Source organism: Ictidomys tridecemlineatus, chromosome 10 (genome assembly GCF_052094955.1).
Source record: "Ictidomys tridecemlineatus isolate mIctTri1 chromosome 10, mIctTri1.hap1, whole genome shotgun sequence".
Classification (NCBI taxonomy): Eukaryota; Metazoa; Chordata; class Mammalia; order Rodentia; family Sciuridae; genus Ictidomys; species Ictidomys tridecemlineatus.
Window position 1 is genome coordinate 121,288,334 of NC_135486.1, and position 22,824 is coordinate 121,311,157.

Genomic DNA, 22,824 nt, shown 5'->3' on the forward strand with positions numbered 1-22,824 from the left:
GTGCGCTGAGGCTGTTGGTGGCCTCCAGCCTCCCGTCAGGACTGTGATGGATGGGCCTGGGCATGCGCGGGGCTGGCGCTGTTGGCTGTGGGTTTAGGAGGAACACACTTGAAACAAGTTGGAGCACGTTGGCTGCAGCGGATGGCTTTTCCTGTAATCCCGCCAGATACCCCCACCCTGGATCAGTCTGATGAGGGCGATGAGGACGCCTGGAGCCTCCCAGGTGACACAGAGGCCTCTGACCTTCGGGTTTCCCAGTCCTCCCAATGGGCTGCTGGTGTTTTGCCAGATACACTGGCTATTTTCCCCCTTTTAGGATTTTGCTTTTAATAGGAACCCTAGAGGCCTTCAGAGGTTTGTGATGCCGACTTGAGGCCTGGCTCAGCCTCCCGGATGGTAATTAATGTTTACACAACACGACAAGCACGAAATGCAATCTCTTTGAGCCCTGCCAAGCACCCATCATTCCCCTGATCTCCCACTCCTGCAGTGTTTGGAAATTAATTTGCCTTGAACAAACAGTAGGTTTTCCTCAATTTATTTGTACAGTTTCAGTGGCCAAGAAGCAGAGCTGCAAGACCAAGTGTCATCCTGTCATTCGTTCGAGTAATTGAATCTGCTAATGGAACAAACTGGTCTCTGTTTAATGATTTGAAGAAAAGAGGGAGAGGAGGAGGAAAATAAAGAGACACGTATGTTCCAGAAGGTGGACACTCTCCCTGAAACATTGTGCATTGTGGAGTTCTGGAGATGGCAGAACTCTGAACGGAGGGATTCTAGCATTGCGAACATCAACGCAGCTTGGGTTAATAGGTGTACAAAACAGGCAGCATTTGCTTAAGAAGAGGTTACCTCTGAGGTGACAGAATAGACTAGCAACAGGATTTAAACTGTGAGCCTTACTGGTAACTTGAAAGAACTGAATGTTGATTCACAGAAATTTGATGCTTCTGCAAGGGCCTGGGGTTCTCAGTGCGGAACATTTGTTCTTTAACAATGTTCCCACTTAAGTTGAAGTCCGGAGGGGCTGGGGCTGGGGCTCAGTGGTAGAGCGCTTGCCTAGTACATATGAGGCCCTGGGTTTGATCCTCGATACCTCGTAAAAATAAAATAAGGGTTATTGTGTCCCCCTACGATTAAAACTTTTTTTTTTTTTTAAAGATTTAAGTTGAAGTCTGGATTACTTATTTGGCCACAATCTTCAGTCCTGTGTGGCGAGGTCTCAGAAGCTCTGTCATTTATTCAAGTAGAGAAGTTAATTAGAAGATGGAGTAATGACAAATAGCATGTGTCCATTTCTTGGATATATGGAGCAGACATTCAGATAGGTAGAGATTGGGTGAGTGGATGGATGGTTGGATAGATGGGGGAGTGGATGAGTGTGTTTGGGTGGGTAGTTGGGTGAGTGGACGATGGATGACTGGATGGATGGACAGGGGGATGGATGGGTGGATGGATTGATGGATGGATAGGTGGATGGATTGATGGGTGGATGGGTGAGTAGATGAATGGGTGGGTGGATACTTTGCCTGATAGCTACTGGTTTTCTTAATATCTTTGAGGCTTATTCAGGTTTACTACAGTAATGACCTGGCAGGGACATAGCCCTCTTAGGACTTCACAGCCAAGTGTAAAGACAGGTAGGGGACACAGGTGTAGAGGCTATGCCTTGAGAGGCCTCTCTTGCTGCTGCTTCCTTCTGTTTCCTTCCTGTTCCAGTATACCTGCTGATTAGCACCAGTGAGAAATGGTGAGGACAAGCGGGGAGCACCGTGTCATGTTCTGTCTTCATTTCTGAGAGGAAAATATTTATTTGGTCTCTTGACGTGGTTTTATTGCTTTGCTTTTTTGTTTTAATCCATGCAATAGTGGAGACAATTCTCTTGATAATGGTGGTGTATTATCCATGAACTCCATCATGAGTATCTTTTTTTCTTTCATAGTAATAATATATGTTCATTACAGAAAATTTAGGGAGTTAAGAAAAGTACAGGTCCATGAGGTACAGTTGGTGGTCTCTTCCTGGATATGGGATTTGGTTAACATTTCGAGTATGTTTTTCCACTTCGCATGTTCACGTGTGCATTTATAGAGATGGTTTTCATTCTGAGACCATATCCAGAACAAGAACAGTGTGCTGTATTTTTCTTGGCGGTCACTTTTGTCCAAGGTACCCCATGTCGTTCGTACCTCCTGGCAGTGGTTGGGGACGCTGCGCCTCTACTATGTGCTGGACTGCAGTAGCGCTTCACCTGCCAGAATCCACGTCCATTGCCTCGTGAGGCAGTGACTGTGCTTGTGCGTGGAGAAGTGTGTGGCTCATCATGGACGGACACACCACCAGGCCTCCCAGACCTAGAGCCTGTGGTGCACAGTGCCTGTGGTTAGCATTTGGTCACACATGCTCGTATCTCACTGGCTGGGATGACACACAGTTGATACACCCATCTGTACACATAATTCAAAATGTAAGTAAGTCCCTAATGAAATATAAAGGAGAAGTAAATGGAAGTCATTCATAACAACATAAATGCTTGCTCATGGTGGAGAAGGACATGTAAACGTGGCCGCTACAACCACGGCCACCTGGTGGTGGCAGTTAGTCCCCAGAAGCAGCCTTGTGTTGATATCATGGTTTTTCCTAAGAGTGAACAACTTCTGGTGAAGTCCCAGATGTGGCAAAGTATAGTAGTTGCATTCATGGAAAATTCAGTAAGTGTTGAAACCCTGCAAAAAAATTACTTTGTGTTGATTTTTCATTCAACTCTTAGGAATGATTTGTTCATAGGTCAGTGTTGATTATTTAGTACTTAGTTTATTTTTATGGTTGGGTTTATTTTATTCAGTTTTTAGTGATTTATTTTTTCACAAAATTCATTTTATTTTCAAATTCATTAAAAATTTTCTCTGGGCACAGTGGCACATGCCTTTAGTAATCCCAGTAGCTTGGGAGGTTTAGGCAGGAGGATCCTAAGTTTAAAGTCAGCCTCAGAAAATCGAGGCACTAAGCAACTCAGTGAGACCCCGTCTCTAAATAAAATATGAAAGAAGGCTGGGGATGTGGCTCAGCAGTTGAGTGCCCCTAAATTCAGTCCTTGATACCCTACCCACCCCCCAATTTTTTTTGCTTCTTTATTTTTTTATACAATAAAGCAAAATGTCCCCCCCACTATCCAGTTCCTAGCTATAATAATACAATTATACATAAATACACACACATTAATTTTTCCAGTTTCTACAAAGACAGCATGTGCTATACATGGTACACGAAGCATTTTTTTTTTTTTTTAAGCTGCAAATTTTTCCATGGTATGAATCTACCAGTGATCTCATTTGGGGCATTTCCAAACTTACACCTTAAACTACGATGTTGTTTCATTGTATCTGAATTTCATTGTATCTAAATCCTTGTATACCCACCAAGACAAGGGAACCCTATTTGTTCTTGTACTAAATGTTTCCAAATTGCCCTCCAGAGATTATGGGGTTTGCATTGTACTGAGGAGGTACAAAATAAGGTCCATTTCCTGGCATGGTGATACATCTCTATCTTCCCAGTACTTAGAAGCCTGAGGCAGGAGGATTGCAAAATCAAGGCCAGCCTGGGCAATTTAACAAGACCTATCTCAAAATTTTGACATGGGGTGGGGGCTGCAGCTCAGTGGGAGAGTGCTTGCCTAGCATGCCCAAGGCCCTGGGTTCAATCCTCAGTACTGTGCGGGGGGGCGGGAGGGGTCAGGGTCCAATTACTCAGGGCACTTGTATCAAATCTGTATCAAAATCAAACACTTTTTTTTCTAATCCTCCATTAGATTTTTAAAAAATTTATTGAGTCAAGTTCATCAATCTATACTTTACATGCAGTAAATGCCCTTTTTACCATACACAATGGAGTATAACTTTTATTTGCATCTTTTATTATAAGCCACGATGTTTTATTCTTATAATTGCAAGAAGGGAGGTTGCTTAACCCCAATCCCAAAATGTAATGAATACAACATTTAAATAACACTCGTCAATTTGAATATTTCTCCAACCCCAGCAAATCTCATCCTTTGGCAAATTCAAAGCACATAGTGCAATATAAAATGATTTTAAAATGTGTTCCTGCCAATTTTAGAGAAGCATAGTAAGACAAATTGTCAAGATGGAAAACCTTAACGGGTAAGATCCATTTATTGAATAATTGAAAGGAAGAGAAAATGCATTACTGATTAGCCACAAAGATGCATGGTGCCTAATCTGTGCCTAAAGAGGCCTGTGTAAATGAGGATGCATAGAACTGTTTCAGCCACCAGCGTTCTTTCCAGCTCTCCACCTGTGGGTGCCCTGCCTACAGGTCACAGTACCAGAGGTGGGTTGATGGTGGCTTTCAGGTGTAGCTAAAGTATGGTGTTGCCATAATTCCCTGTAGCTTTCTTTGCCCTTTGCAGTGGCTGGTTTATTTAAATATTTTAACTAAGTCAGGGATTTGCCATTATCTGCTTTGTTTGGGGGCTTTTGCTTTCCAAGGACCACACAGTGTAGACTGGAGAACAGGCATTTGGTGGACAGAGTTAAGATCAGAACCCAAAACTTCTGATCTATCAAACAGCAAGGTGACCTCCAGCCAGCAACTTCTCACTTCTCTGGGCTCATTCCATTTGACAACAGAGGGTTGGATTCCCAGTGTGGTCCAAGGGTCAGCAGCATCACCTGTGAGATGGCAGGCAGTTCAGGAATTGGAGCCCCACCCAGAGCTGCTGGGCTGGAGTCTGCACCTTCACGAGACCCTCCCTGGGTGATTGGCACACCTGCTCAAGTGGGGGCTGAGCCAGGACAGCCTCCTGGCTGGTCTCCTTTTAAAGTTTTGTGCTCCTGGGTTCCTTTAGTACTTCCCCAGAGCTGGCTGGGACAGACTGGTGTGGTTCTTTGGAGAGGCTCAGGCTTCCTATTTCCCTCCTTGCTCGTCCAGGGCGGCAGCGACTGCCATGCTCTTGGTACCACACCTTACTTTCCAGGGGTGTTCAGGCTGGGATTAGACATGGGGCAACAGGAGAGGAGGCCACGCCTGCAGGACATGTGCCTTCTGCAGACTTGGCGACATTGAGCTTGGTGGCTGTCCCTAGTATGTTCCTTACCAGCATAAGTGTATTTAAAGGGTGTCTTTTGGAAAGGAAGTCTTGTTGTTGTGAGCAGATTTATTTCAACATTAATTTTTAGAGGAATTTGGATATAAACGTACCAAAATAGAGAATATTGATTGATTCTTCACCATCCTAGTCCAAGGAGAAGGGAATAGTGCAGAAGCATGCAGATGGGTTCCTGCCAGTGCTGGGGACTGTGCCCATCAATTGGCATAGGTGAGGGAAGAGCCCCGGCACATGCCCAGCCTCTCTCAGTTGGCATGTACTCTCTGGATTTCCATGCTCCTGGAGCTTTCTCTCCTCAACCAGACTAATAACCCTGTTTTTGTGAAAGAAAAATTCAGGAAATTTGTGAGAGATGAAAGAAAAGGCACAGAGAGGGCAGGCCAGACCCTGGCTCCCACTTCTAAGATAAAGGCCCTGCAGGATCCCCTGCAGCCACTTCTCCCCGGCCTCACCAGGGAGCTTGGTCCAGTTCTGGGGACCCACAAAGTTTTGGCTTCATTGTAAGCAGAAATCATCTATAAAGGTTCTCAAAACAGCACTGGGCAGAAATAAGATACCCAGAGGTCACCAGTGTAGTCATTTGTCCTCAGGCCTCACGAGATGCCCTGTCCCCTTGTACCTAGGCAGCACGTTGGCCTGAAGCTGGCCACGTCCACCACAGCCCCGGAGGTGCCTCGCTTATGAACCAGGGCTTATTTCTGCTTTGGTGCATGATTCAGGTTTGAACTGCTTACCAAACGAACACCAAAGATGATGGCTTGCTCTAATGCAAACTGTGTGTGTACACACGAGTGTGTAAGCAGGAACTGAGAGATTGCGTGAGTGGCACATGCTTTTCATGGTGGCGAGAGATGTGGAAGAGGAGGTTTGCAAAGTTGCCCTCATTTCAGAAAGTATTGCAAGCTGTGCTTTTCCTGTTTCTGAACTGTAGTAAAGAAAGAATGCATCTTTTTTAGCACAAAAATGGAGTCGAGGTGATCTCCCCCTGCCAGATGCCTACAAATTTACTCCAAATTGGGCTATGCCTTGATATGTAATTATTGGTCTTTCATTATTCTGTTTTGAGAATTTTATGGAATTCGGCTTCTGGGATAATCAACAATGACATCATAGTAGTTATGGCACTTAGGCCCTTTGACCTTAGGAGGGAAGCTTATTTTTTAAGTTTATACGGGAGCGTCTATTTTCTATTCTTTCCCCACAATTGAAGAATTCTACTTAAATTTTACATCCAGTTAAGTCTCAGCATCCCATGGTGCAGGGGCATTTCTGAAGGCCTGGTGAGTGTAACTGTGGCACGCTTGATTTAAATTTGCGTTTGCATGTTTGATCTCAGATGTCCCTGGGCTGGCTGGGGCACATCAGGAGGCCTGACTTTTTCCTGGAAGTTTGGCACTTGCTGAACAAGAACTTGTTGCTCTAAGAATGTCAAGTGCGCCTCCTCGGTCACAATGCAAAGGGGGAGGGGGAAAGGCCAATAAGAAACATCTGTTTGTTGTTAAGTAACATTTGCTTCATTCACTATTGAAAACACTTCTCATTCAGGAACTGTATTTGTTTTTAAAGGGAAAAATCAACTTGTGGGCTATAATTTCCTAAGTGTGCTTCAGAAAGGCTTTGCAAAGACTGGGGACAGGGAGCCCTGGTTTGCAGACCACCAGCTGTGGGATCCCCAGCCAGCGCACCCTTCTTCCCAGGAAGGGTGGTAGGTGGCTGCTGGCTGTGCCTGCAGGCTGGAGCTCGCTCCCCTGGTGCCATGCTCCTGTGTCATTCTGTGTCTTCTCTTTGCTCTCCCCCATACAGATTCGGAGTTAGGTGTTGGCGCGCTGCCTGAACATGACAGCCAGGATGCAGGGCCGATTGTCCCCAAAATATCAGGTCTAGAGAGAAGCCAGGAGAAGAGCCAAGACTGTTGCAAAGAGCCTGCCTTTGAGCCTGTGGTGCTTAAGGACCCCTGCCCTCAGGTCCCGCAGCCGCTGCCCCAGCCCCAGGCGGAGCCCCAGCTCCGAGCCCCTTCTCCGGACCCTGACTTGGTGCCACGCACAGAGGCCCCACCAACAGCCCTTCCTCCAAGTACGCAGCCGCCGCAGGGCCCCCCGGAGGCCCCACTGCAGCCCGCCCCACAGCCTCAGGTGCAGCGGCCACCCAGGCCACCATCCCCCACTCAGCTGCTCCACCAGCACCTTCCTGCTGTGCAGGCCCACCCCTCATCCCAGGGCCTGCCCCAGCCCCTGTCAGCCTACAGCAGCAGCCTGAGCCTCAACAGTTTAAGGTGAGCCAACCTGCTCTCTGCCCACTGGCCACCTTTGCTGGATGGTCAGAGAGTCTGGGTGAGGGCTTCCTAGGAGATGGGTGGCCTGATTGAGAACTGTCCTTGTTTTCTCTGGGAGGCGAGGAGATAGGGACAGGGGCTGTTGGATGAAAGCCGGTTGGGTTGGCCGTTGACACTACACAGGAATGAACTATCCAGGTTCTCCTGGAGGTCAGAGGCAGGAAGAAGAGGTGCTTACCCAACAGGTGGCCAGGCCTATGCCATGCGCCTATAGTCCCAGCTCCTGAGGCCGGAGGGCGGCTTGAACCCAGGAGCTGGAGACCAGCCTAGGGCACATAGAAAGACCCCATCTCAAAAGATGAAAGAAGAAGAAGAAGCGGTTGAAGGTGTGCGCCAGGGAGTGGAGGCCAAGGTGCCTCTGAGGGCCCTGAAGGTGGAAACTCAGAGGAGAGAAGGGTTGTCGCGGGTGGGTTGTCTCCTCAGGCCCAGGAGACTGAGACCGGTGCTGGGTTGAGCATTTTTTTTAGTGGGATTTGCTTCCTCATTTGTGAGTCCGAGAAGAAACCAGTGGGGAGAGCCAGGTCCTCCTGGTTGGTCTATGAGGGGCCGTCCAGGGTGACCCTGAGCCCTGTGGGCTCTTGAGACTTGTGCTTGTTATTGTTTTCCTTTTAGAAGCCTGGTGGGGTCAGGGACAGGTAAAGAACAGACCTAAGCAGGCAGGTTCCTCCCAGGGCTGGGCCAGCTCCTAACCCGGGCCACTCTTGTGGCACAAGACCTGGCCCACCACTTCCTGTGGTCCTGGGGTTACGGTAGCAGACAGGGGCGACCCACGTGGTGGTTCTGTTCCGTTTTGTTCCTTGGCTGCTTTGCAGGAAGTGTGGCGAGGAGGGTGGGGGCGGCAGGAGACAGAGCAGGGCAGGCCGGGCCACAGGAGCAATGGGGGCTATCTCAGCAGAGAACTGCCTGGACAGCCCTGTGCATGGCGCTGGGCAGTGGTCTCTGCCGGGCTGTGTGGTGGGGAGAGAGAGGCCCAGCAGAGGGAGGGCAGTGGGGACGCAGATGCTCACCTGTGCCTGTTTCTCCCTTTGCTCCACAGCAGCAGCAGGAGCAGCACTCCGGCCAAGACTCAGCCCGCCGCCTCGCACCTCTCCCACCACCCCTCGGCCTCCCCGTTTCCCCTCTCCCTGCCCAGCCACAGCCCCCTGCACAGCTTCACCCCCGCCCTCCAGGCCCCTGCTCACGCGCATCACCCCAATATGTTTGCCCCGCCCACTGCTTTGCCTCCGCCACCACCGCTGACATCAGGGAGTCTGCAGGTCCCCGGACACCCTGCCGGGAGCACTTACTCAGGTAGGATGGCCGGGTGGGCGCCGGGACCTCACTGCTGTCCCTGCCATCCCTCATCGCCAGGCCGAGTGCACTTAAACAACCATGCCCTGGGAGGGGGGTGTGGGAAAGGAGGCCTGAGGGGTGAGGCCCGGCAGGCACCCTGGCTCAGCAGAGTGGCCACAGCCTGCCAGGCCCATGCCTGCTTCTCTCTAGCATCTCAGGCCGCGTCCTGGGGCGTGGGCCTGGCCTGAGGGCATCCACCTTCCTGGGAAGAAGAGATGCACTTTTATGATGATGCATCCCAGAATTTAGGGATGACCTGGTGGGAGATGGGGTCCTTCTCCCCTCACCTGTGTCGCGGGCCAGGGTCCCAGTACTGCTCTTTGTCGCTATGTGTCTGCCCTGAGGCCAGCCGGGGAGACTGCTGCGTTCATGGCTGGCAGGCGTCCCCCCTGTTACCCCCACCTCCAAATGACCCAAGGAGGCCAGAGGGCCATCCCAGTCGTGTGGATGGGGAACTGACCTGCTGGGCTGTGCAGCTGGTCCCCAGGCCCAGGTGTTAGTTGAGAGCAGCCCCAGGCTATGGCAGGCCTGAGGTTGTCCCCTCTGTCCAAGGCCCCAGGGGCTGGGTCCTCAGCCCTGCACCCTCCATGTTAAAGCACTCAGATGTCCTGTTCCGAAGGAAAAGGTGCCAACATCTCCCTCTTCTTTTCCAGAGCAAGACATCTTGCGGCAGGAACTGAACACGCGTTTTCTGGCCTCTCAGAGCGCGGACCGAGGGGCCTCCCTGGGCCCCCCGCCCTACCTGCGGACCGAGTTCCACCAGCACCAGCACCAGCACCAGCACACGCACCAGCACACGCACCAGCACACCTTCACACCCTTCCCCCACGCCATCCCGCCCACCGCCATCATGCCGACGCCAGCACCTCCCATGGTGCGTACCCCAGGCAGAAATGTGAGGATAAGTAGAGCCCACTCTCTTCTGTGTGCAGGAGGGTGGGGCTGGCGCGGGCGTGGGCCCTGAGGCCAGGCGGCCTTTGAGGGGCAGTGTCCTGCGCCTTTACCCAGGTGCCCGCTGCACGCATTTGCCAGTGCTGGGTCCACCTGCTAGTGGCCTTCCTTCTCTGGGCACCTGGCATCACGGCCCAACAGCAGTGTGAACCAGGTGCTGACGCACAGGTGCTCACAGCACCAGGAGGGAGGGGACAAGTGGAGGAACAGCCACTGGGGCCAGCTGCCTGCCCTGTGTGGGGTGACATTCAGAGGCTGAGCCCTGAGCCTGGAGGTGTGTGGGCATTGCCATGTACCCAGGGAACTGGGAACTGAAACGGGTGGTCTCAGACAGGCTTCTTGAAATCTTTAAATGCCCTAGCAGAGTTCTACCTCAGTTGTCACTTATGTCCAGTGTTTAGAGAAGGGCCTGGTTGAAACCCTGAAGAGGAGAATCCATCAGGCCCCAGGAGAGCAGATGGGAATTCACGGAGGGTCCTCTCATCCACCTCTACGCCTTCTCACCCACTGGCTCAACTTACTTTTCTTAACATATATTTTTAAAGTTTGTTCTACAAGTTTTATTTAGGGGAATATTAAAGATGAGGCCTTTTCACCATCCCACCACCCCCGCCCCCCCCCAAAAAAAAAGTCCTATAGCAAGTTCTGTGTCTTTTTTTCCTGAAAGAACTGCATTTCCCAGCAGTTATTTATTTGTTTAAATTCCTTTTTAGTTGTAGCTGGACACAATACCTTTAATTTATTTATTTGTTTTCTATGTGGTGCTGAGGATCAAACCCAGTGCCTCATTTGTGCTAGGCGAGCCCACCACTGAGCCCTGGCCAACAGCCATGTGTTTAAGGGCCTAATGGTTTAAGAAAATATCATGCTGGCCTGTGTGAGCTGGTCCACCAGTGAGTCAATCTGAGGTCTTAACATCCTGGAGGAAGACAGGCATGAGGGCAGGGGTGATGAGTCCTCCTGATGGGTTCAGAAGACCCAGCCCAAGTGCTCTGTGTGGGTGGCATGGACTTCAGAGAATGGCAGATCTGCAGTTCTTCTGGCAAGGAGAAGACCAAGTGGAGGGACCCTGGGAGGCCAAGCCCCATGCTCGGCTCTCTGGATGGATCTGGAGGTGCCTGTCCTCTCCAGTTTGGGTGTTCACTGTGTCAGCCTCTGAGCGCAGAGTAGAAAGAGAGGAACCACCAGGCGTCCAGGGCCCGAGACACCGCGCCGCATGGGCAGACTGGACTCGGGGTTGCCAGAGGCTCAGGAGCTCAGGTGGCTCCTATCCAGTGAGGTTGCAGGGTCTGGTGATGTCTCAGTGACACAGAAGCTGTAGGCTGCCTCCACTGAACAGTGAACCAAAGGCAGATGAAGTAACTAGTTTTTGCTTTGATCCCTTTACAGTTTGACAAATACCCTACAAAAGTTGACCCCTTCTACCGGCACAGTGTGAGTTGCATTCCCTGCTACACGTTGAATGTGCCTGCTTTCCGTGCGTGCGCTCTCCCCTAGTCATTACACGGCCAGCGGCCTTCCCGTCACCGCGACAGTGTGCCCGCTGCTACTCGTCCCTGTGGATGCTTGCTTTTGTGGCGTCTTGCTTTTGGTAAAGATGCAGTATCATCTTCAGAGTCAAAAGATCATAAGCACAGCCAGGACAGCCCCCTGGGAGCCAGAACCTGCCCTGCCTGGGGGTGTAAGCTTTGCAGCCCTTGCTGCAGCAGAGCCCGAGGCCACAGGACCTCAGCCACAGGCGAAAAGCCAGCCACAGAGGGACCTCAGCCTGACTGTTCCCTCTGAACAAAGTCCCTCATTCTTTTGACTCATAACTCTTCAAAAAGTACATTTTTATTTACTTGAGACTAAATACAGAACCCTCTTCCACATGGTTGATACTGTTCTCCTGAGTGTATTTTCATTTCACAATTAAAATATTGTTTAATTAAAGAAAGCCTTAACATTAAAACGAATGCACCTTTTCTCCTTAAGCTCAATTCTTCATTGCTTAAAAGATGCAGTTTTATGCAATCTTAAGTATACATTCCAGAACTTAAATTGGTACCAACCCGTTATATGACCATTGATGTAGAAGACAAGAGCTTCTCTATACAAAGACCTTGAATACTTGATTGTGATATTTTGATTATGGGGTGAATACTGCATCATTTTTATCTGAAAATTTGCAAGTTTATTTGCTCAATGGTTTTTTTTCTTTTCTTTTCTTTTTAATTTGTAAGTGAATCCAGAAAAAAGGAAAAGTCATAATTACTTGTAGCCATGTTGATTCATCATTTACAGCTATTCCCATTTTGATTCTTAGATTGTGTTCTCATTTTGGTGGAAATGTTGCTCAGCAGATCAGCAAAGACTGAATTCATTCATACTTTAAATAGATAATTAGGCACTTTATTAGTCAAGAGCATAGCTGAGAAATCAAGACTAGGAAATATTAGAAATCAATTAAGAATCACTTACTCTGGAGCCACTCAGAAGTGACGTGAGGCCTCTTCAGTAAGGAAAGGTGCATATGAGGGCCTTGCATCCACCACGTGGGCCACCTGTGTTGCTCAGCACTGATGCAGAAAGGTTTTCAGATGGACATTCAGGACCCAGGAGGCCTGGGTCCCTCTTGGGACCTGCCCATGAGTGGTGCCACTTTGCCTTGCTCTGTGTCTTGCTGATTTAATGAGGGACCAGCTCACAGAATGGTTTCTGTGGAGCTCAGTGTGCCCAGGAGGCGGCTCAGGTTGGCAGCCTGAAGCCACGCTCCGTGCTCCGTGGGCACACTCCATGGAGATGCCTAGGCTGGTGCTGGCGAGGCTGCCTAGGGGTCTGGACTTTGGAAAGTGTCCACGACCTCTGGTTCTCCAGCCGGGACAGTCTTCAGCTATATTTATTTTCTAGTGGTCAGCAGTGGGACAGAGCAAAGGAAGTGGGAAGAGCATTGGGTTTCACTGTGAACGTGAAGGGAACTGCCCACCTGGACAAGTTTCTGGTGGACGGTGTTGGTCACTCCACTTCCTTCCTACAGGGCCCTGGGGGGTCCTTACACGGCCAGTTACAGGGTGATATAGGAAGTGCTTAGTCCCTCTTGCCTTGGGATCAGGACACTACAGGCGGATGGCAGAGGCCGTGCTCAAGAATCTAAAACCCAGTCTTGGACTTGAAAGGAGTTCTGAAGGGGGCACCCTTGCACAATCCCTGTGTAAGTGGGTTCAGTTCAGGACCAGTGAGTCTGAAACCTCTATGCACCACTGGAGAGAGCAACTGGAGTCGGCCTGAAAGAGACGTGTGGGTCTCAGTCCCTGCCAGAGAAGCTGGTGTGAGGGCCTTATTGGGAAGGTGCATTGTCATACTGTGACATGTGACACAACTGTGAGTTGGTGTGTCACTTAAATATCCACATGATGGTTTGGTCAAAGTGAACGGACCCAGAGGTGTAGAACCTCAGAGGTAATACAATTTCCAAAGGCAGGAAAGATGTGCTCACATCATCTCCCAGTATTGCTGTACATTTTTCCTCCAGTTATGTCCTTTGCATGCTAATGAGTCAAGAAAATTTATATTTTTCACTCAAAATCATGCTTTTCCTGTCATCAGGTGGTCAGACTCACACATCAACAGCTTGGCTTTCATGACCTCCAGTGAGCTTGTCTATTGAGCAGCAGACATGATTCAAAGCAGGCCCTAAGAATCAGGGCCTTGTGTTAATCCCAAAGAGCTCCAAGTTCCAGGAGAGCTGACATCGAGAATGGCTCTGAGCTCTGCGTGCGGGCCCAGCAGTCCTGGGGGAGCCCCACATGTTATTTGTTACATGGGATAATATTCCCAGGCTTCTGTAATCTACCTTTTAGGAGAACTGGCAGCTCTATTTAAAGTTTAAACTGAGTCATTTTATTTTACCCTTCCACAAATATTTGTCATCATTTTAGATGAGAGAATTAAATTGTCCTCTGGAACTGCCACTTCTAGAACAACCTAATGAAGCAAGGATTGTGAATATGTTCTCATTTCCTCAAACTATTAAAAATCTAAAAGCACTAATTGAGTTTTAATGGTATAAAATCCTGGCACTCATGAGGAACTGCTTCTTTTTCTTTCCTTTTTCTTTTTTCTAATTAACTTGTGATTTTTCTGGGCATTTTATCGGCCCAGCATCCCTCCTGGTTTGGATATGCATTGAAACCTCTACCCATTTAGGGCTCGATTGTGATTCACCAATTAATAATTAGAAAGCTCCCTTTCTAATGGCGTTCTCATCTGGGACACCATTTGTTGGCTGATTGATTCTGAACTACTTTTAAATCAGACATTCGTGCGCATCTGTGTGATCACCCTCCCCATCCTGGTTCTTCACTAGTGGCACCTGGCTGAATTGCCTGGCTCGCTCCTGTTGGTGTCTTTCTGTGGGAGGGGAATGTGAACATGTCACCTGTCTTCGACTAAAGCCGTTTTCTCCTCTCGTCTCTGGCCGCAGCTCTTCCACTCCTACCCTCCTGCAGTGTCGGGCATCCCCCCCATGATCCCACCCACGGGCCCTTTTGGTTCACTACAAGGAGCATTTCAGCCCAAGGTAAGGAGGGCACAGGGAAGACCCCAGGGGTGTGTCTTGCTGGGCACGAGGGGGTCTGCCCCTTCTTCCTGCACAGTGACTGACTTCTCAGATCCTAAGTGACCCGGGGATTAGAGTGAGAGGATTTTCTTCTAGTCCATTTAGTTTTAAGCCTCAGCAAAAATTGAGGCTTCAGTTGGTACTCCCACGTGATCTCAGCTGAGCTTCTCTGTCCCCTGTGGAAGATGCCACCATGAGCATGGGCTTCTGTCCAGGGACCCATGACCTCTGAGCCCAGCTGACTTTTGAGGCAGAGATGGGAAGCTGGGCCTGTCAGTTTTCCAAGGAAGAGGCTGGACTGAAGTCCCAGGGGTGCAGCAGTCTGTGTTGTTGTATCCGGGAGATTCCCCTCCTGGCCCGCCCTGTCCTCCGCAGCCCCAGCTGGGCAGGCGGGTCTGCTGGAGCGGAGGCCGAATCTATGGCCTCCTGGTTCTGTGCTTCTCCTACCGCTGGCTCTCAGCATTCAAACTGCCAAGGTCACAAACATTTTTGAGAGGGACTTTCAGGATATGCATGTTTAAAATCAACTGCAGCCCATTTTACTCTCTTACCAAAGTGACGCATCTTCTAGTTGCAAAACATTCTCACATTTTTCAGGCGAGGTTTTCTGTGGTATGTGGTTTTCTTTTTCTCTCCATCCCATTTCTGAGGTGAGCACCAGGGTGGGGCCAGCCTCCCAGGATGGGCACCTGCTGTTTTGCCCAAGATTATTATACCTGGAGAGGAGGACAGAGGCCCTGGGGTGGGGTGGCTGCCCTCCAGGCCTCGTCGTCCCCTTGCAATGAGTGCCCCTGACATGCGAGGTCACACGTGCAGAGGGCTCTACAGTGGCTCAGCCAAGTGCCTCCTATCTGGAGATCGAAGAAGGCGGTCTTCAACTCCTTCCCCGAGCCTGCTCTTTACTGCTCCCTCGGACCCTGGTCCGTCCCTTCTAGGTTGGGACAAATCTCTAGTGCATCCCCAAACAGACTGGTAGGTCATTTAATAAATTAGACTATTTCCCTCACTCACAATTATCCAATCACACAGAAAACTGCATCTGGGCAGGAGAGAGCCTCTGCTGGTGTGGAAATAGGCCTTTCCAGGCCACCTTCCTGATTGAATATGTAGATTGCAGTTCATTAGTGGAGTTCTTCATATGTATGCAAATCAGGCTGTTAACAACTCCAGCTTAATTGTTGGTTGTGCCGCAGCTGATTGCTTTCCTTTCATTCCTTCCCCCTTCACCAGGGAGGCGAGCCTGGTGCCTGAACTTGAGCTCCTTTTCCACACGAGTTAACTTCTGGTGTGTGTGTTGGGGGGAGGGTGTCCTGGAGGTTGTGATTTCCTAAATAACTGGTGTTACATAGTTTTAAAATCCTTCTCCCACAAGACCATAATGACTGTGCCCGAAGTAGGCTTTTGGTTGTTGTTCATTCAAAGGACAAAAGCCTACAGATAGGTTAATATTATGAGTGGTGTGTAAGAAGGGAGGTAGGATAGGGGAGACACAGGCAGAATTTGATACTGCGTCTGTGTGGTCCCTATGTTGGGTTCTCTTGTCCCATTTCCACCACCGCTAATGAGTCATTACTGAGTGTAATTTTCTTGTTATTGTCTGCCAGTTAAAACGTGGAGCGTTGGCTTAATGTCTGCGCAGTGCTGTCAGCTCTTCTGATGAGAAGCACCTGACACTGCAAACGATGGCAGTGTTCACTTGAGCATCTCCTGGAACGTCTGGAGGGGGCAGAGAGGCGGCCAGCCAGAGCTGGGCCACCTGGGAAGGAGGCGTCCGGGCCAGCCTCTCCAAGTGTGGCTGCTCTGTTTGGTCCCTGTGGCTTCCACTGTGGTGACAGGTGCTGGAGGCCACCTCTCTGCTTTAGATGGCATGGGAGAGAGCTGCCTCTGGTCAGAGAGCTGGAGAAAACAGGGAGCAGCCCTGTACAAGCTCACGGGCTCACTGAGAAAAATGAGTCTGTGATTTAGAATGAAACAGATGAAGTCTCACTTCTTCATTTAGAAGGAGGAAAGGTTTTGCTTCATGTCCCGTGTTTTGTGCTTCCTAAGCTGTGGTCTAATTAATTTGTAGACATCCAACCCTATCGATGTTGCTGCTCGGCCCGGGACAGTCCCACACACTTTACTTCAGAAGGACCCGCGGGTACGTGCCAAGTCAGGCTTGGTCTCAGGTAACCCGGGTGTGTGCAGGGGACAGGTCCTGTGCATGACCCTCCTATCTCCTTTGAGAGAGCTGCTCTCAGGGAAGGGACTCTTCCCACCTGTGCAAGAGAGTGCCAGTTCCTCCTGGAAGACACTCTCTCCTGCCCTGTGAGTGACACCTGAAGGCTGACTTCCCAGCAAAAAGAGGGGGACGGGCTTGTGATCTGAGCTAGAAAGTGGACACTGTGGCTTCTCCAGTTCCTACTTGACTAGCCTTTCTGTCTGCAAGTCCTTATGTTGCTGTGGGTGCTCTGGATAGACAAGCACTGAGTGCTTCTCCTGCTGGACATCAGCCCTGCCACCCGCTACCCGAGGTCAGGACATCTCAGACCCCATGGCTCCCCTGGCCCTCTGCTTTTAATGTGGCCAGGATCCCCTGTGCTCTAGACCTGAGTAAAATATCCATGATGTTTTGGTTATGTCATTTATTAATGGTCTACACTGCATCTACTCCCAAAGAAGAACTTGAAGTTCCACAGGAGGTACAATCTTGTCTCGACAATGGTCATTTATCTTTATAGTAAATGTGAGAGAATGATTGCCATCCCAGTGCCGTCTCCTCCCTGGGTAAGGGCAGCTGGAGCTGATGGCGGGAGCTAAGTAGACAGGCTGAAGCTTTTCGGGCTGAAGGTCCCGAGAGCCGCTACCCCCGAGGTGACTCTTGGTGCAGAAAGGCTGGCCCACGCGTCCCCTCAGCATTGATCCTGAGTTTGCCTCTTCAGCCTGCTCTCCCCCGCACCCTCGGTGTGGTGTGGAAGGGCTGCCCCCCGGGAACCTCAGGCTAGGCAGCACCAGGGCCAGGCTGCCCAGGGCACGCTGCTATTGATTAAACTTGTATGGGGCTTGTCGACGGTGATGTCAGTGGGGGAGGGGACACTTGGCACTTTTGATAGTGTGAAAATGGGTTAATTATTCTCCAAAAGGGCTTCATTTAAAAGTAAAATTCTAACATTTTAATTTCCCCTCCTAATGAAGCACTACAAATTTGTTAATTAGAGCAATTGTTTGAGTGACAGGCATGTAACCAAGTTGTCATTTTCTCTTCACAGTTGACAGATCCTTTCAGACCTATGTTAAGGGTAAGAAAGCCTCTTCTAGCACTGTTTTGCAACCTCTGTTTGACTCCCTGTGGGTTGGAAACGCAAGTCTGTAGCCAGCCTACCCAGCAGACTGTGGCACGGTGGTTGGGTTTTCAGGTCCTGTGTGATGCAAGTGACTGAGTTGTTTTGCTTTGGGCAGTGGAGGAAGCCATGCCACGGGCTTCTTATTTATGTAACTGGTAGAGCTGAGTCCGATTCCGGTGTGAGCAGGTATGGTAGAAAGTCTGATTGGATCTCAGGGAGGAAGACTTGAGCAACAGGCTGAAGTCAGTGTCTTTCAGGAAATGCATACTTACCTGGATGGGTGTGCTCTGCTGTGGCTCCCTGGTTCAGCACGAGGTGCTATTGACTTTTGTAGCCACTTGACCTGTTTCTTTGATGTGGGAAAGGATACTGTGAGCATTGGTTGTTAACGTCTTGTTTAAAGCAGAATGGCCTGAGGTCTGGTGCCTGGCCAGCAGATGGCCCCTCTGTGAATGCCAACTTCCCTATGCCTGTCTGAGTGGTAGACAATGGGCAGTAGACTTCCTGCGGTCCCCACCCATTTCTGGTGCATACTCTCAGATAATCCACCTTCTCCAAAGGGAACAGGAGGTCTGTGTCCTCACTTAGGTGAGGCAGTGTGGTACTTGTGATGTCAAACAACCTTTTCTCCTTTCTCCATGACAGGAGAAAAGTCCTGAGTCTGTATTTCAAGAACAGCTCCCTACTACAGAAATCTGAAGCTTCTGTCCTTTGCCATTGCAGAATGGAGTTATTTCCTTCTGTCCAGTAGTTACCGCGCATGCACTCTAGGCTTAAGAGGAGATTGCTTGACAGGAGGCAGAAAGAGGTGGTCCCTGCCCCGAGTGGCAGAAGAGAGGCACTTGCCGTCACCCCACTGCTCAGAAACCAAGGAATGATTTGGGAGATGCAAATTGATCTGCACTCCTCCAGGGGTGGAGGAGGGACTTGGTATTACAGAAGCCTGGAGAGTAGGGAGGAAGGAATGCCTTCCCCTCCCCTCCCCTTCTCTTAGACATGAACAGTGTCCCAGCATGAATGAGTGGTCAGCTCTTAATGAAGCATATGGGGTCACTGGACTTCAACAGAAGTGGGATGGATTCCATTGCCCCGCTTTGGGGGTTAAAGAAGCAACAGCCATGGGGAGGTTATGACAGGTCCTTTGCCCTTTCTTGTTTTGATTTGATTCCGACGCTCCCTAATTAGCCCTTGTGAATAGCTGATTTGCATTATAGCATAGCCACATTTGTTAAGTAGGACTTCCTACTTCACCAGGTCTGCCAGCTGGCACCAGAAAAGAAAGAAGAGGCACAAAGTGGGATTCAGGCTTTTCCCATCTTGTCCTTGGTAACTGGGGGTCCTTGTCAAGTATGGCTTCCTGAGTGGTGGCCGATGTCTGGGTCCCAGGAAGAGGGGGAGAGCGATTATGGCTCCCTGATGGCTGGGCCTGGCAGGGTTGCTGACGGGAGGCTCTTGGAGGCACAAAGCTCTCTTGTTTCATGAAAAAAAGTCTCTGCAGCCAGAATCTGCTGAGAGCTCGGGGGATTTGCAGGTGGTTTCCCTGAAACGTCTCCTTCTGACCACTTTGCTCTTTCTTGTTCCAGAAACCAGGGAAGTGGTGTGCTATGCATGTTCACATCGCCTGGCAGATTTACCACCACCAACAGAAAGTCAAGGTCAGTCTGACCTTCCTGGTTGGGGGGAGGGGGGGAGCTGGGTGCGAGCACGTGATCTGCCCAGGAGCACCTGAGTAAGAGTATTCAAAACAGGGTCCTGAAGACCAGAGGCAGGGAGAGGTCCCTCGGGAAGCCCATCTGAGAACCTTAATGAGGGAAACCTCCAGCAGAATCACAGAACAAAAGCAAACTGGTAGCTCCCTGGTGCATCTTTCCTTTTGATAAATTTGTCATCTTACTTAAATAGTAAGATCCAAAGGGTTTAAATATGGTTTAAATCCTGAAATAAAGGTTTTAATTATAGTGAGCAAGAACTAGAATATGGAGAACACTTAAGAGGCTGAGAAAGCCAACAGAAGATGGTTTTGTTTTGTTTTTCAGTAGCAACCCATGTGTTCTCTTCCTTTTGGGTTTGGGGAAATGATATTTATGCCCCATGTGGAGATGGTGGTGCTGAACCTCCATCGGCAGCATGCATGATCACATTAGCCCTTCTGGAGGTCACGCTGGGCCTGCTCTTACCATCTGTCAGTCTTCCTGGTGACCTATCCAGGTGTTAAGAGACAGTCAGTACCTGCCAGGACCACCTGGGGCAGGTCCTTTTTATTTGCACCATACAGATGAAGATGGTCCGTGCTTGACCAGAGCCTTTGTGGCACAGGAGGGAGGAGAGAGAGCATGCGGGTGGTAACGTGACAAGGTTCTGGGGCTTGGCTCAGACACATGGAACCTGACGTCCACACTTTAGCCTGGGTCTTTGCAGCCTGGAAAAATGATGGGAAACATCCAAGCAGGTCATTCTAGCATAGGTTTCTCCGTCCACCTCTTCATGCGTGACTAGGTCCTGGCAGCATTTAGTGACCCGTCAGCCTGAGGCCCATAGGCAAGGAGGACACGCCAATCACATGGCAGGGTTCAGTGGTTCAGAAGCAAAGATGGAACCTAGTTAGAAGGGAGGAACAAACCTCCGCAAGACCTTTGGCTTTGGACACCTGCCCCTGGTGCTGACCGCATATCAGTGAGTGCTGCTCACTTTTCCCTCCTTTTGCGCTCAGTGTAATTGGGACCTCGTGGTGTTGCTGATTAGTTCATGCTTTCTAGTTCCGGGTGACATGGTCAGCAGAACTATAAGCACAAGATGTCTTCCTTTTGTCCTTTGGTTGAACGCGATGAAGGATGTTGTGTGTAGCAGCTTCTCCATAGAAACGCCCCTGGCAACTCCAGCTCTCATTATCCCCATTCAATCAGCAAGACCCTTGAACAGGAGATGGCTCTGTTCATCTTCCCCTCCCACAAACTGCTGGCAATCCCAGCCTCCGTTTGGCTTCATGGACCTGAGTTGGTTTAATGGATCTGTGCTGTACACCATGCGATGTTAGCACCAAATAATTTGGCAACCAAATTAAAGGAGATACTCAGGAGATTTTTATAGATTGATAGTGAATCAGGCTTGGTTTGGGCTCCGCTGCTCCTTTAGGGAGGGACTCCATTATGGCAGTCCCTGTGGGTCTGAGCAGAGTCCCCTCCCCTTGCTCAGCAGTGCTCATTTACTCAGCTCTTTAGTGAGCTGCCTAGTAGGCTCAGGGCTGCTCACCGCAGGGCTCAGAGGGCCCCTCTCTCCCTGTCTCACTCCTCATACGTTTGCAATAAGGATCTGTGGTGCCCAAGGCCGACAGTTCCATTTGTTTTCCCAGGTGTTTTCCCAGTTGTTGCTCCTAAGCAGGAGCCCCCAGCAGGTGTCAGTCACTCTCTAGGACCAGGGGGCTCTGACCTTTGGTGCTGAGGGACAGCCCACTTCCTGGGCCCCTGCTCTGTTGCAGAGACCCTCTCCCCCAGCTTCTCTGTTGTGCAGCAGGCAGGAGGAGGAGGAGGAGGGCTGGGATGGGGCAAGAGCAGCTGGGCCATGAAGGAGCCCTCAACAGGGGGAAGGCAGCTCAGCTCAGGTCTCAGGGTCCCAGGCCATGGGAGGTGAGGGACATGGAGGGCAGTGCTTGTCTGGGAGGTGTGGAGTTGACTCAGAAGGAAGGCTGTCAAGAAATAAGAAGGCCAGCAGACTTGAAGCCATGCAGGCGAGAGGGCTACCCGGCTCCAGAGAGAGGCCAGAGCCTAGAGGAAGCCTCTGGCCAGTGCCCACAGCCTCAGAGGAAGGTAAGCTGGAAGGCCAGCAACAGGGTGGGCAGGTGAAAAGAAATGAAGCCAGGACTTCATAGTAGGAGAGGGTCTCCATGGGCCACTGCCTGGACTAGCTGCCACCTCCCCCTCCCCCCTCCTCCCCCTCCCCCTCCACCTCCCCTTCTCCTCCTCCCCTCCCCCTCCTCCCCCTCCCCTTCCTCCTCCTCTCCCACCTCCCCTTCCTCCTCCTCCTTCCCTTCCTCCTCCTCCCCCTCCCCTTCCTCCTCCTCCTCCTCCTCCTCCTCCTCCTCCTCCTCCTCCTCCTCCTCCTCCTCCGGAGATTGGGGTAGTCCTAAGAAGAAACACCCCCATTAGTTAAACTGATACGCCTACTTTGCTTTCATCTTGTTTTTTGTTTTATTTTTTTATATGTAACAGTGATCATTAGAAAATTAGCTTGTAGGCATGCAAATATTTCTTCATAATGTTCAGTTACTAATGTGCTGTAATCTATTAGAGTATGGCTAAGAGGCATTAAACAATTAATTTACACAGCAGATTATTCACACAGAATTCCTAATAAAATGAGCTTTAAAATGCTATTATTTTAAAACTTTCTAAAATGGACCTTTACAGCAATATAGTAAACTACTCAGGGGCACCAGTTGAGTGAACAGGATGTGGCTGCCCTCCCTGATCGAATAGCCACAGGCCAGCCTCCAGCCAGGCTCCAGGCCTGCCCTTCGTACTTCTTCTTCTATGAGAACCAGGCACTCCCATGTAGCAGTCCCTGCTGACCCCTCCTAGGTAGACCCGCTTCTGGTCATGAGGGTCACCTGGTTCTCCCAGCATTCCTAAACTTGACCCTCACCAGGGCCAGTGCCCAGGTGTGGACCATTCCAAGAGCCCACTCCCATGGTCTCAGGCTCTGAGTGAATCTCTCCTACTTCTCACTTGGAATGTCATCTTCTGTTGTCCCCTTGCCACTGCAGAAGCAGATGCAGTCAGACCCACACAAGCTGGACTTCGGACTGAAGCCTGAGTTCCTGAGCCGCCCACCTGGCCCTAGTCTCTTTGGAGCCATCCACCACCCCCATGACCTGGCTCGACCTTCAACTTTGTTCTCTGCCTCTGGTGAGTTCAGGGGGCAATGGAGTGAAAAATGTGGTCCTCAGGTAGCCAAACAGATAGGTCTGAGCCCTGTGCTCTCACTCACTCACCACCTAAACCGCATCCAGGTACACCTGGAAGGGAAAGAGACCGTCCTCCCCTGCAGGGACTCTGGAGCTGTGTGTACCAAACCAGTGCAACCCACAGCATGTCCGATTGTCAGATGCCACTGAGAAAGACGGGAAGATCCAAGGGCCAGTCAGAAGTAAAGGGGGTGCCG

The 22,824-nt window shown here is 50.3% G+C and overlaps 1 protein-coding gene across 7 annotated transcripts in view; it reads left to right on the top strand.

The window, feature by feature from the left end:
* Auts2 (activator of transcription and developmental regulator AUTS2) overlaps positions 1 to 22,824 on the top strand; it is a 1,065,696-nt gene that overhangs the window by 1,033,255 nt on the left and 9,617 nt on the right. For 2 of the 7 annotated variants that reach the window (XM_078023939.1, XM_078023946.1), the window contains 10 exons: positions 6,936 to 7,404; positions 8,501 to 8,754; positions 9,450 to 9,691; positions 11,137 to 11,181; positions 14,210 to 14,305; positions 16,413 to 16,484; positions 17,593 to 17,622; positions 18,922 to 18,993; positions 19,251 to 19,322; positions 22,427 to 22,568. In XM_078023939.1, coding sequence (XP_077880065.1) covers positions 6,936 to 7,404; positions 8,501 to 8,754; positions 9,450 to 9,691; positions 11,137 to 11,181; positions 14,210 to 14,305; positions 16,413 to 16,484; positions 17,593 to 17,622; positions 18,922 to 18,993; positions 19,251 to 19,322; positions 22,427 to 22,568 — 1,494 coding nt within the window. The remainder of the gene's footprint in view (positions 1 to 6,935; positions 7,405 to 8,500; positions 8,755 to 9,449; positions 9,692 to 11,136; positions 11,182 to 14,209; positions 14,306 to 16,412; positions 16,485 to 17,592; positions 17,623 to 18,921; positions 18,994 to 19,250; positions 19,323 to 22,426; positions 22,569 to 22,824) is intronic. The other 5 variants (XM_078023942.1, XM_078023941.1, XM_078023943.1 and 2 more) reach the window with 5 other exon arrangements.